This window comes from Xiphophorus maculatus, chromosome 20 (genome assembly GCF_002775205.1).
Source record: "Xiphophorus maculatus strain JP 163 A chromosome 20, X_maculatus-5.0-male, whole genome shotgun sequence".
Lineage (NCBI taxonomy): Eukaryota > Metazoa > Chordata > Actinopteri > Cyprinodontiformes > Poeciliidae > Xiphophorus > Xiphophorus maculatus.
Genome location: NC_036462.1, coordinates 9,018,888 through 9,033,700, shown reverse-complemented (window position 1 = coordinate 9,033,700; position 14,813 = coordinate 9,018,888). Strand labels below are relative to the sequence as shown.

Genomic DNA, 14,813 nt, shown 5'->3' with positions numbered 1-14,813 from the left:
TAAGGTCCATGGTAACTCTGGATGAGCTGCACAGATCCACAGCTCAGGTGGAGGAATCTGTTAAGATAATTTCTATTAGTTGTGTACTCCACAAGTCTGCCTTTTGTGGAAAAGTGGTGACATGAAAGCCATTGTTGAAAGAAATTCTTAAGTTCAGTTGAAAGTATGTTGCAAGTCTTTTAGTGGACACAGAAAGCATGAAGAAGAAGAAATTCTGGTTGTATAAGAAGAAAATCATATTTATGAACAATATGTAAAATGCTTTGTTTTAACATGACACATCATATTGCAAAGATGATCCCCACGGTAGAATATGGTGTTGGCAGCATCATGTTGTGCAATGATTTTCTTCAGCATGTAATCTACATAAGGGTCTGGTCAAAGTTTATGAAAAGACAAATGGACCTGAATGAAAATTAATGTTTTCTTTCAACTTTACAAGGACGAACTACTTTGAGTATGACTCTGACATAAAAACTCAGTGAAAAACAGTAAGTAAATGCAAATAAAGTAAACACAATAATTTTGTGGTTATAACATGACAAAATGTGGGGGAAAAATTCTGTGGCATCTTTGCGCGGCAAAATGTATTGACTGTGTTTTTTTGATTACTGTTTGCCATCAATTTCTAGTTTCTATAGGTTTTTTAAGCTATTCAAACATCATAAAAGAAGTGCAGTTTCTTGGCTTTTATCAGCTAAAAGCATCATTATTTGTTATTCTGCAGTGCATCTGTACAAGTGCAGTGCCCAGCGGGACAGCTGTGGCATGTGTCTGCGTGCTGAAAGGAAGTTCCAGTGTGGCTGGTGTAGCGGTGAAGGTCGGTGCACCATGAGGCAGCACTGCCCTCCCATCTCCCCTTACGCCAGCCGCTGGCTGGACCTTTCTGCCAGGAATGTCAAGTGTACCAACCCACGCATTACAGAGGTTTGTTGCTTGCACAACTTTTGAACTCATGCAGACACAACATGTGTGCAGTTTTACCAGCATAATCAGACATGTTCGCTTTTATGATTAGCTCAATAGGCTCGCATGTGTTGTATTTAGCTGTTTTTCAGTCGACTGGCGGTTGATCAAAAATAAGTCTTGTTAGTTTCTCCTTTTGTGACTTATAAACTGTATAATTGGCAAAACAAACAATAAAAACATTTCTTGGCTTTGGTGCAGTTTGTTCAAAAAGTTTAAATCATGGCAGAGAGCAGGAAAGTGCTTTGACATCATGCCATGTCAACAAAAAGACTTAGAGAAATCAAGGTGGAAAAAAGATTATTGAGGTAGATGAGTAATCATCTCAAAATACAAATATTTAAGTGTAGAAATACTTCAAATTGAATTCCTTATAAAATATCTAAAAGTATATTTAACTATTTTTTGCTTCTGTATTGGAAAAAAACTTTCAGGACATCATGTGAATATGTCGTTGTCTGGGCTTTAAACAGCAACAAAATGCAGAAAATTCTCAGCAATGTCTGTTTACCTGAGACTATCTGACATTTTGTTCCATGCCAGCTGAATACCTTAAATTCTTGACAGCTAAACGTATTCAGTCTGTTTAGAAAGAAGTGATGGATCTTTTATGTCCCAAACCCCTGTTCATTCTCTTGAATAAGGCACTGTGGGTCATGCACAAAGATGCAAGGCTCTTCCACTTCAAAGAGCCGGCAGCCTTTGATGTCCCTGTCACATTATTAGTGTTTCTGAAGGAGCTGCAGCAGAATGAATCAACCGCCGAGCGCTGCTCGACAGCACAGGCAGAGTTGCTTCACCATTGCTCCTGTTCTGCTCCGTAGGTCCGAATGTTCCCCTGCTGGCATGGTGTGCTTTTTTCACTGGAATGTGCAGTCAATGGTTTTCTCAAGGCTTTGTTATTGTCTGAATTATTTATGAAAGTTTATTTTTGAATTATCGCCAATGTCAAAGCTTTTTGAATAAGTCTTAAAAAGCATGTTTTTCATTTTCTGCACGAGTTGCATCCTTCAAAGACTTCAGTTCAAAAATTAAATGAAATCTTACAGAAGGGAATTTATTGTTTTAAGACTGCTTTGACTGTAAACTTTAAGATGAACACTTTAACTTAAGTTGTAAAAATTTAAGTATATAGTATAAACTTACTACATTTGTTCATGAAAACAAATGTAGTAAGTTTAACACTGACAAATGGAAATAACAGAGAGGCCAGAGCTGTTACTAGAAATCTTTGCACTAAATCCTTTTGTACTTTTTGTCTCCTTCTAATATAAGATAAGCCCAGTAGCAGGACCTTTGGAGGGGGGCACGCTTGTCACTATTCAGGGCCTGAACCTGGGTCTCTCCTTCTTTGAGCTTGTGGGTAACGTGGAGGTGGCAGGAGTGGAGTGCACGCCGCAGCAGGAAGGATATGTCACTGCAGAGCAGTAAGAGACCATACTTACGTTGTCATATACAAATGCTTTATATTTTAGCTTACTAGTCTTGCAAACATTTTATTTTCACACCAAAGAAGTACTTACATTTTATAATGCTGAAACACAAACTTTAAAGTATTTCATAAAAAAAAATAGGCAAATACAAGGTAGAGCATATTTATGAATTAGAAAAAAAAGGATATAGATTGTAATTTTAAAAAATGTGAAACTGATACTCTTAAGTAGAATCCAGTACAACTAATTGTCATTAGACTGCATCTGACTGGTAAGTAGAGCACAGCTTTGTGTAATTTAATTGCAGTATCAATACAGCTGTTACCTCAGACAGTATCTTTCAACCCATCATCGCACAATAGGAGGAATAAGGCACAACTACAATCAGACCAAGACATGGGACAAATGTGTCTCAGTGGGCATCATAGTTGTCTTGCAATCAGAAGGTTGGAGGTTCAATTCCAGCTTTCTGGAAGTTACCTAAGCACTTAACTCCAAGTAGTGTATCGCTGTATGAATCTGTGACATTCTTGACTTAGCTCTTGCTGAATAAAAGTTCTGTAGAACTGCAAAACGTGCTGTAATTGATGATGGCCATAATATGCGGGGCATCCAGTGTGGCTGAGCTTGAGCTATTTTGTAAAAAAATGTTTGACTTCAGTAAACTTAGAGTTTAATTAAACATCAAATTAGGAATGAAATATATATTTAATCATCAGTATCTGTCTGTTACAAAAACTAAATGGCCACTAAAACATCATTCTTCTAACTCACTATGTTGTGCTACTCTGTGCTGGTTTATCACTTACAATCCAATGTGATGTTTGTACTCTTAATGGGACTTAATATTAAAATGTTAAAGGGGTATGAATACATCTGCGACAGACTGGCCACCTGTCCAGTGTGTACCCCGCCTCTCGCCCGGAACGTTAGCTGGAGAAAGGCACCAGCATACCTCCCGACCTCACTAGGGACAAGGGTGTTAGAAAATGGATGGATGGATGGATGGATGGTTGGATGGTTGGTATGAATACTTCCACAAAGCACTGAATGCAATGCAATACTGCACAAATCCGAAAACCCAATGAAAATTAAATTAACCCTTGCAATTTCTTTCATACTAGTATACTGTACATAGTTAGTTTTTTTTTTCCATGACTCTAAGATCATGAATCATGGCTGATGTGTAAGTAAAAAGTCGACACGCCTCCTCAGGCTGTAGGGGGCTTCGCTTTGCTCTGGTGCTGTCACAGCCAAAGAAGGAGGCAGACAGTCTTTGTGTCGTTGGTGTTATGAGGCTGTCGGTACAGCTGTAATTGAAATGCGCTGCATGTCGCTGACTGGAGGGACAATCTGTTAGCCATGTGTTTCTCTCACAGGCATGTAATGCGATTGGGACCAAGCTGCAGCGACTTTATTTATACCCTTGTAAAAAAAAAAAAAAAAAGAGAGAAAAAACCCCAGAAAAAGAAAGGAGCATGCCAGCTGTAAATAGGAATCCCCACGTGATCTACGAGAAGAAGAGATGGGCCGGGACGATTCATTGAGTGCTCCCATTGTGCGGACGACTTATGGTTTCTTTTGCAAAGCAGCAGATTTAGCAGGGCCATTCATTCAGCTCACACAGCGCTTTAAAACATGACATTACAGATGTTACAACCATTAATTTCACCATCGGGTCAGTTGCTGTAATGACTTATACATAACATGCTTTATCTTATTGGCCTGACAGGCAATACTGATTTATTGGAGAAACCCCCATGTTGTCATGGCAACGGGAGGTAATGGCGGATGGCGGTCATGTCTGTGATGGGGAGGGGTGTAGTTTATCATTTGAGTTATATTGCTGTTATAGGTTTCCTATTAGGAAGAAAGATGAGCCTCTGTATTGACCCGCAACTTCTATGAACGTCTGCTTCAATCACATTGACCAAAAGAGAGCATCTTTTACCAGTGAGACTCTTGATGAATATGGCGTAGTGCAGTTACACTTGTGTGTTTGTGCGTCAGGATTGCGTTATTATTATTAGCCAAATTCGGAAGGCAATGGTTTGGAGTGGATATCGATGTATCATTATATGCTTTGCTTTTGACAGGATTGTATGTGAGATGGATGCGGCTCTGGAAGGAAGCGCCCCAGGTCCAGTCAAGCTATGTGTCGGTGAATGCAGACCAGAGTTGAGCGCACAGTCCTCACAGATCTACACATTTGTGGTAATTCACAAAAGAGAGAGAGACTTGTCAGTTTGCTCTGACTAAAACATTCTTTGTAATCCTGTGCATTGAGAAAACAAGATCTGAACATCTTGCTAGTGACTGCAGATATCACAGAAAGCAGGTCAGCTTGATTTGTGGATTTAATAGATATCAAGGAGATTTTTCACAGGGGAAATGTATAATTCATGATATATTTATTTTATATTTATATTCTAACAATATATTTTGTTCTCTGCAAAAAGGCAGCTTTATACGTAATTCAACTATTTGGGTTTCGTTGTTCTTCTTATAAAGCTAAACAAATGGTGAAAAAGACAAAGTCCAAAGCAAAAAGGCTTTTTGAGAATACATTTTTGCCATAAACATTAACAGATTTTGTTTGTCCATAGATACCCACCATTTTGGCTCTGACCCCAGGCAGAGGACCTGAGTCTGGGGGCACTAAGGTTACCATTGTTGGAGAGAATCTGAGCGCAGGAAGCACTGTCACTGTGTACTTTGGGAATCAAACCTGCGAACTGTACAGGTGAGCCTAACGATAATATCCCCTGATGTTATGGTAATCTTTCTTTCTATTGGAGCCCAGATGGAGAGGCACTTGAGTAAGATTGCCTCTGCACAGTATTAACGAATTAGCCTTCTCTTGTTTTAATCAAACGCAGGATGAGTCAATTTATTCAAAAACGTGCACATTAGATACAAGTGTGTGCTTGCATGTTAAATTAGGAATAAGTAATGACTGGTGAGGAAGTGATGAAACTCGCATAAGATATTTCTTTCTCCATGTATTTATAGAAATCTATTTTAAGTTAAAATTTTGCACATTTTAGCAGTCAGGTAGGTGAAGCAAAAGAGCCATTAGCAAGAGCACCCTCTAATTACAGTTTCCATCCCCAATATGACTGCAACAAGCAGGAAATGGGACAGGTTATAATGAATCCTCTCCCTTCATGCGTGGCTCATAACTGTATGAAGTCAGGGATTTGGGCAGACACAATCGAAAGCATGAATAGTTCTCTCTTTTGGTTCTCTCACCAGGAGGAGCATGTCAGAGATTGTGTGCTCTGCGGCTCCATCACTGATGGGCGCGGGACCGGTTCAAGTCAGTTTGAGTGTCGACCGGACCAAAGCTCCTGGAAGTCTGACCTTTGAGTACATTGAAGACCCCACAGTCCAACGCATTGAACCACTGTGGAGCATTGCGAGGTACCGCACTGGGAACATTTGCTTTCTCTATATGTTACATTGACACTTAATGAAGTCATCTGACAGGTCAAGTTAGATATTATTTTAAAGTAAATTATTCAGAGCTGTTTAACTACAGTTTATGTGCTATAGAGGGAATTTTTTGTTTGTAAACACAGCAGAGGAACGTGCAACTTGACTGCAAAAAAACCAGCCTGCGGAGCTGCGGGAACATCATGGAGTGAAGACGTGCTTCTCGAGGCTCCGCAAAAGCAGGGACAAAACATTTATTTTAAAGCACACCCCTATTTATAAATCAGCCTCGCATATGTATATAATGGTGCGCTTCTAATCCCTGGTTCATTTGACACCTTTTTTGGTCGATAAGTCGTTTGTTTTAATAACTTTTTGTAACAGGCCGCGGTCGTCGCCTCGAACCTAGCCAGCGTGCACTAGCTACATAGCGCCCGACCCGGGCCCGAAACGGACTGGTTTGTCACTTTTGGGTTGATCCCTTGTCCCCTGCACGGTGGTACTAGGACTGATATTACTGCGGGCACGGGTGAGCATAAAAGAGTGGTTTCCGTCCTTGGATGGTCCATTGTGCTAAAGCTAATTATTGGTTGCGCTCGCTCGTGTCGCTGAACTGTGACGTCATCGTTTACGCCAACTTTCTTCGGCACTGTTAGGGACCATTTTCGGTTTTAAAGTACTGCGACTCTTGTAAAATGGACAAGAGGGAAACTAAGGGACCTCGTCAGAGACGTACTGCCGCTGAGACGGGCTCTGGATCGGGCGCGCTCCGGATGGATGAGACGCCGCTGGGGAGCGACGAGCGTGGATCAGATACACCGCTCAGTGAGGCAACATTCATCAAAGCACTGCAAGGTCTGAAGCAAGACATTTGTGATACTTTTGACAAGAGGATCGACTCTCTTACTCTCACATTAAGGTCAGAAATTAAATCCGTGAAGGCTGAGCTTAATGCTAATATAAACTCCATCCAGTCTCTTGTTGAAACTCAGGGAGCCACAATCAAAGAGCTTGAGGTCTCTGCTACCTCTTGCAGTGATGATTTGTCCTCCCTGCAGACCTCTGTATCTGTTTTAGCAGGGGAAGTTAAACAACTACAGGCTAAATGTGAGGATCTGGAGGGGAGGTCAAGGCGTAATAATATTCGTCTCATCGGGCTGGCTGAAGGACTGGAACTGCCCAGTTCTAGAGAATTCATCTCACAGCTTCTGCGTGACCTTTTGGGATTGGAGGATGTGCCGCTTCTGGACCGAGCTCACAGATCTAGCAGGGAAAAACCTAAAGAAGGAGCTCCACCTCGACCAATTATCATCAGAGTGCATTATTTTCATGTGAAGGAACTGATTCTGCGCCGGGCAGGAGCTGCTGCACCTCTTCTCTATCAGGGCAGGAAAATTTTTATCTTTCCAGACTTTACGTCATCAGTGGCCAAAAAACGCTCACAATTTGGGAATGCCAAACGTCTCCTACACTCGTGCCCTGGCGTTAAGTTTGGTCTGTTCTACCCTGCTGAGTTAAGAATCACACTGCCAAATGGAGTTGTGCGCAAGTTTTCCGACCCCGAAGCTGCCACAGACTTTATTAAGAAACTGGGAGGTGGTGCTCCTTCTGACTAATAACTTTGACTTGGTTTGAGGCTGATGTTCGTTATTTCTGATTTATATTTGTGAAATGGTAACCTAACTGAAGGTTGGTTTTTTTTTTTTTTGTGATTTCACAAAATGTAGGGGGTGCTTTTAGTACCAGATTTTGTTAATTTTTTTTTTTTTTTTTTTCTTACATATTTGATTCTAATCATTTACTTATCTTATTTATGATGTTTTATTTATTTTTGTTTAATTTTTAAAATTTATTTTATTTTATAAATATTACTATATTATTATATTATTTATATTTTATTAAATCTCCTTTTTTTATTTTCTTTCAAATACCTTTTTAGTTTTTCTATCCTTACTACTGATTTATTTCCTATATATACTTTATTTGTTTATTTATATTTCTGTGTGTGTATAGGTATGTAGATGCATATCTATTTATACACTTAATTAGATAATATAATTTGATCCACTTTTTTTTTTGTTCCTGCTTTGCACTGGTGGGAGCTTGAGTTCTACTGGGTCCGTGGATGCTTGGGGAGAGGTATCTAGTAGTTAGCAAAAGGGGGTATGCGCGCATCTTGTTTGGGAAGATGCTTCAGCAATCAGGGGTAAGTTCTAACGTTCTTGTTTTGTCGTACTGTTTTTCACATGTTATTTGGTCTTTAAGTGCTATCAATGGGTCATTCTTTACACAGATTGATGGATGTCACAAGCTAATTGTGATAATTTACTAAAGGGTCAGGTTTTCAAGTTTTGTAGCTGGAATTGTAAGGGTTTAAATCAACCCATTAAAAGGAGTAAAGTGCTCCATCATTTACAGCATTTGGGTGCTCAAATTGTGTTTTTACAAGAAACCCACTTGAAAATTTCAGATCATTCTAGACTCCGGAAGGGCTGGGTTGGCCAAATGTATCATTCAACTTTTCAAGGTAAATCTCGAGGTGCTGCTATTTTAATTCACAAATCAGTACCATTTGTGTCCTCTAACATTATTACTGATCCTAATGGTAGATACATTATTGTTTGTGGGAGCATCTTTAATACAAAATTAGTTTTGGCTAATGTGTACGCACCGAATTGGGACGATTATAATTTTTTTAGTTCCTTTTTTACCAAAATTCCAGATTTATCTTCACATTTTCTTATCTTGGCTGGCGATTTGAACTGTTGGCTGGGCCCTTTGGATCGGTCATCAAATAATGTTAACAGACAATCACATTCTTCCAAAGTTGTTAATAATTTTCTTAAAGAATTCTCAGTTATTGATGCCTGGCGCTTTCTTAACCCTACTCGTAAAGAATATACATTTTTCTCCCCAGTTCACCATACATACACTCGTATTGATTACATTCTTTTGGACAGCCGACTGATACCGCATATCCGATCTTGTTCTCACAATGCCATTGTAATTTCAGATCATGCTCCTGTGACATTGGACCTGGTGATGGGAGGTGGCTCTCCTTCTGTTGTTCCTTGGCGCTTGAACACACGTCTGTTGTCTGATGATAAGTTTGTTGCCTTTGTTACTTCAAAAATAGACTTCTTCATTGCCACAAATGATACTCCAGGTACATCACCCTCTCTCTTGTGGGAGACTTTTAAGGCTTTTATACGAGGACAGATTATATCCTACAGTAGTTTCGAAACTAAACAGAGAAAGGCAAAGTTGTCAGAACTTACAACTCGAATTCTGCAGTTGGATGAACTATACGCAGCTTCCCCCTCACCCGAGGCATACAATGTTAGGTTGTCTTTACAGGCAGAGTTTGACCGATTGGCATCAGTACAAGTGGAGGAGGTGCTTTTGAAGTCGCAGCATGCCCAATATGAATATGGTGACAAGGCCAGTAAACTACTTTCTCACCAACTTCGTAACGCGTCAGCAACACATTTTATCCCACGAATCCAAACTCACAATGGCATTTCTTCGGATCCACAAATAATTAATAACCAGTTCCAAGAATTTTATTCGTCATTATACGTGTCTGAATGTCCATTTGATATTTTGTCTCTGGACTCTTTCTGTGATAACCTTGTTTTTCCTGTACTAGACCGAACTTATAGTCTTAAAATGGAAGAGCCCTTGGCTGTAGAAGAAGTTCTGCGTGCTCTTAATAATATGCAAAGTTCAAAATGCCCAGGACAGGATGGATTTCCTGTCGAATTTTATAAAAAGTTCAGTCTTAAATTGGCTCCCCTCCTACTGAACATGTTTAGGCACTCATTTGAAACTGGAACTCTCCCAGCATCCTTGTTACAGGCTTCTATTTCTTTGATCCTGAAGAAGGATAAAGATCCTTTATCTTGTGACTCCTATCGCCCAATTTCTCTTTTAAATGTAGACTATAAAATTCTCGCCAAACTTTTAGCCCTCCGTTTAGAAACTGTCTTGCCATCTTTGATCAGTCCTGACCAGACTGGATTTATTAAGGGGAGATATGCCTTCTCCAATGTTAGACGGTTATTTAATGTGCTCTATAACCCCACAGATTCTTGTGAAGCTGAATTTGTGATTAGTCTGGATGCGGAGAAGGCATTTGACAGGGTGGAGTGGGGTTACCTTTTTTATGTACTTCAACGTTTTGGATTTGGTAATAAGTTTGTTTCATGGATAAAGCTCTTATACACTTCCCCACTTGCCTCTGTCAAAACAAATTCCATTTACTCTAAATACTTTCCTCTTTTCAGAGGCACTAGACAGGGGTGCCCCATGTCCCCATTACTTTTTGCAATAGCTATAGAGCCATTGGCCATCTCACTTAGATCCAATACACATTTAAGTGGGGTCACAAGATCAGGCATTGAACAACGACTTTCCTTGTACGCCGACGACTTGCTTCTCTATATTTCTAAACCAGCCTCTTCAGTCCCTATTGTACTTTCAACTCTTGATCAATTTAGCCGCGTCTCTGGCTATAAACTAAACCTTGGTAAAAGTGAAATTTTTCCATTAAATTCGGTGGCTCGAAAATATTCACTTGCTTCTCTCCCATTTAGGGTTGCCCTTGATGGTTTTACATATTTAGGTGTTAAGGTCAAATGTAAATTTTGCGACCTTTTTAAATTTAACTTTGAGCCGTTGGTGGACAAGGTCAAACAAGACCTAGATAGATGGTCTTTGCTTCATTTATCCGTTGCTGGGAGAATTAATACGATTAAAATGAACGTGCTTCCCAAGTTTTCTTTTCTCTTTCAGTGTGTCCCTGTTTTTATCCCCGTTTCTTTTTTTAGTAAACTGGACCAAATCATCACTGGATTTATTTGGGATCATAAACCCTCTAGAATTCGTAAATCATATCTTAGGAGACCAAAAAGTGTGGGTGGAATGGCATGGCCGGACTTTATGTTTTATTATTGGGCATCCAATATTAGAATTCTTAATTATTGGTTAAAGGCAAATGATTTGGACAGTGCCCCGGCTTGGTTGGATTTGGAAGCCTCATCCTGTATACGATCGTCTTTGTCTGCTTTAGTTTATGCTCCCAAATTGCTATCAGGAGCTGAAATTCCGAACAACAAAATGGTGAGAGTGACTCTGAAAATTTGGTTTCAGTTCCGCCGCTATTTTAAATTAAACTTTTTTTCTTTACAATCTCCTATCTTCAAGAATCCTTTATTCCGGCCCTCTATGATCGATAATGCTTTCTCCGTTTGGTTCTCTCATGGTATCAAAAGCTTTAGTGACCTTTATGAGGAGGGTACATTTGTCTCCTTTGATCAGCTTTCTGCAAAATTCGACCTCCCAAAGAGCCACTTTTTTCGTTACCTACAGGTCCGAAGTTATGTTAAGGAAAAAACTTCTCTCTTTCCCTCTAAACCTCCTGTTAATGATTTGGATAATCTTCTGTCACCTTCCCCACCGAAAAAGGGTCCTATTTCATGTTTGTATGAGAGATTGTGCTGTCTTCGTGAGTCCCCAATTCTCTCAATCAAAGCGGCATGGGAAGAGGACTTGGGTTTTCTGTTTCCAGATGACTTGTGGGATAGAATTCTTTACCGTGTTCATGGTTCGTCACTGTGTGCCAGACACGGACTAATTCAGTGTAAGGTCCTGCATCGCACTCACTGGACTAAGGCCAGGCTTTCTAAAATATACCCAAACGTTAGTCCGGAATGCGATCGTTGCCATCAAACACCTGCCTCACTGATCCATATGTTTTGGTCATGCCCATCACTAAAGCAATATTGGACAAACATTTTTGCAGCCTTGTCTGAAGTAGCTCATATGTCCATCCAGCCTGATCCACTAACTGCATTGTTTGGTGTACTTTCTGAGACGGTTTCTTTGTCAAGACTTGAGGCTGATCTGGTTTCATTTCTCACTTTGTTGGCGAGGCGTAGAATATTGCTGTGCTGGAAATCAGCTTTACCTCCCTCATTTGAAATCTGGATTAAAGATGCTTTACACTTTAGTAAACTTGATAAGATTAAATTTACCCTACGAGGTTCCACAACTAAATTTTTAAAGATTTGGCAGCCGTTTTTTGATTTTGTTCAGACATTGCCGTCCCGTATGGTGCCCAACTAAATTTTGCTTTTGCCTGACCTTTTTATTTACATTATCATATTATTTATCAAATTATTTATTTTGTCATTAATACCCATTGATGTACCTTTTTCTTAAATCCTTCCCCCCCCCACCCCCCTTTTTTTTTTTTTTCTCTTTCTTTCACTATTAAGACCTATATTTATATCATTGTACTTTGCACACAAGACTAATGTCTTTTTTATTTCTTCTTCTAACATATCTACTTTTTGTTTTTTCTTGTTTTCTTTTCTTATTCCTCTGGATTTTATTTGGGAAGGCTTATCCATGTGTTCTGTACGACTTATGTTCGGTTCTGTTATAGAAAAAAAGTTTACATATCTTGTTCATATATTTTTGTACATTTTGTATTTTGATGTTAAAACCTAATAAAAAAAAAAAAAAAAAAAAAAAAAACCAGCCTGCTTTTAAACTTTCACTAGTTGTCACGGTTACCTGCAGTTGTCTTGCTGTATTAGCCATAGACATGAATGAGGCATCTACATATTTATGTCTATGGTTTCAACATTAGCTAAGATGTTGTCAGCTGCAGTCATCAAGGCAGGCGATGAAGTAAACCATCAGAAACCAAAAGGCAGTGCGAGGTACAAAGACGCTTCACTAAAAATACACTAACTTGGACATATGTACAGTAGATACCGCAAAGTTCTGTGCAGGAGTTGCAGCATGCAAAGAGTTGTGAACTGAACTGATCAGATACTAATCTGAATAATTTTGAACTGATTATCCATTGAAACAGAGGAATGATCTGATATTTAGAATCTTTGATCACTCATCATTCCAAACTACATTATTTACACACAAAATATTGTTGTTGTGTATTCTACCTCTGGGTTTTCTGCCAGAGATCAAATTTCTACAGCAAGATGTCTAAGTTTCCTAAAGCAGAAAAGCAACCCACAACCATCACATTTTCTCCATCGTGTTTCATTGTCAAGATGATGTTTCTTTTTCTGTAATGCTGTTAGATATACGCCATATGTAACTCGTTGCACATCACTTTTTTCTTGTTAATCCAGAGAATATAAAATTCTTACTGACTCCCTCTGGCATCTCAAAGCCTCAGAAATGGCTGTGTACACCTTTTCACAGACTTACAGATGTTTATAACTTGGACTCTTATCAGTTCTAGAACTTCATAATATTGTTCTGCTTTCAAAAATATTTTGGCCTGATTCATGTTGTCAAAGATGTCTGGCAATCTGGCTTGTCAAATTTAACCCAGCGTTGCAAAATATGTAGTTAATCAAAACTGGTGACTTGTAAATAATTTTATTAGCTGAATTGTAAATAGCTTAAATATTTAGAATAATATATTCTAGCTTTCTTTCTGCAGGCGACATGAACAGTACAATGGGTGCTGACGCAGCGTGACGTCGACTGATAACCACTCTATATCAATCAATCAATTTTTATTGATGTATTTTCCTTGTCCCTTTCTACCAGCATCAAGGGGTTTCACACAGCAGAAATTAATGAACTGTAATACAATTTTATGGACTCTCTACAAAAATATACACGTTACAAAAGTTAAATATTTATTTAAAATAATTATAGTAATCAGGCGTAAACAATAATAAATTCATTTAAAAAAAGCAAAAAATAATTTTATGGTGAAAGGTAAGCATAAGTGTTTTCAAATAAAGTATTTGTATTGATTTTAAGTTGAAGAGTGCTTAAAAGTGTTACAGTAGAATATTATAGCAAAACGTTAGTATGAAATTATCCATTAGTAATTCATAACCATAGAAAAGATTTATGCATAATAGAAAAGAAAAAGAAAATGTCTCCTTTGAATTAAAGCCGTTTAGCTGATTCCCAGCCTGATACCTGAAGGCTCTGCAGCCTGTTCTTGTCCTGAGAACTCACAAGTAAACCTGCATTCAGAGAATGAAGGGCATTCTTCTTACAGATCTTCCATTCCATAATAGGAATGGAAAATCTGTAAGATACTGTGGGGCTCTAGAATTGATGTTTATGTTAGTGAGAAGAATTTTAAAGTGAGTTCTGAATTTCGCTGAAAGCTCGTGAAGAGCTTCCAGTATTGAAAAGCTATGTTCTCCCATGCTAGTTCCTGTAAGTGCTTACACTACTGCATTTTGAATGATCTGAGATTTTCTTTGGGAATAATGTAGAGTTCCAGTGCTCAGACTTAGCAGTATCAGAGCAGAGACAAAATGCTTCTGATTGTTGTTAGAGTAGGCCTCAAGATTTCTTCAGTAGAGGGTTCTAAAGAGAAAAACATCAAATGAGCTGAAATGTTCTAATTATGCCTTTTTGTTGATATTGATCTGAATAATTTTGAACTGATTATCCATTGAAACAGAGGAATGATCTGATGTTTAGAATCTTTGATCACTCATCATTCCAAACTACATTATTTACACACAAAATATTGTTGTTGTGTATTCTACCTCTGGGTTTTCTGCCAGAGATCAAATTTCTACAGCAAGATGTCTAACTTTCCTAAAGCAGCAAAGCAACCCAAAACCATCACATCTTCTCCATCATGTATCATTGTCAAGATGATGTTTCTTTTTCTGTAATGCTGTTAGATATACGCCATATGTAACTCGTTGCACATCACTTTTTTCTTGTTAATCCAGAGAATATAAAATTCTTACTGACTCCCTCTGGTTCAATGGCATCTCAAAGCCTCAGAAATGGCTGTGTACACCTTTTCACAGACTTACAGATGTTTATAACTTGGACTCTTATCATTTCTAGAACTTCATAGTAATGTTCTGCTTTCAAAAATATTTTGGCCTGATTCATGTTGTCAAAAATGTCTGGCAGTCTGGCTTGTCAAATTTAACCCAGCGTTGCAAAATACTG

At 38.7% G+C, this 14,813-nt stretch overlaps 1 protein-coding gene across 1 annotated transcript in view; it reads left to right on the top strand.

The window, feature by feature from the left end:
* LOC102218448 (plexin-A2-like) overlaps nt 1–14,813 on the top strand; it is a 96,387-nt gene that overhangs the window by 56,600 nt on the left and 24,974 nt on the right. Inside the window, exons 12-16 of the mRNA XM_005802192.2 lie at nt 728–927; nt 2,242–2,393; nt 4,496–4,613; nt 5,006–5,142; nt 5,655–5,822. Coding sequence (XP_005802249.2) covers nt 728–927; nt 2,242–2,393; nt 4,496–4,613; nt 5,006–5,142; nt 5,655–5,822 — 775 coding nt within the window. The remainder of the gene's footprint in view (nt 1–727; nt 928–2,241; nt 2,394–4,495; nt 4,614–5,005; nt 5,143–5,654; nt 5,823–14,813) is intronic.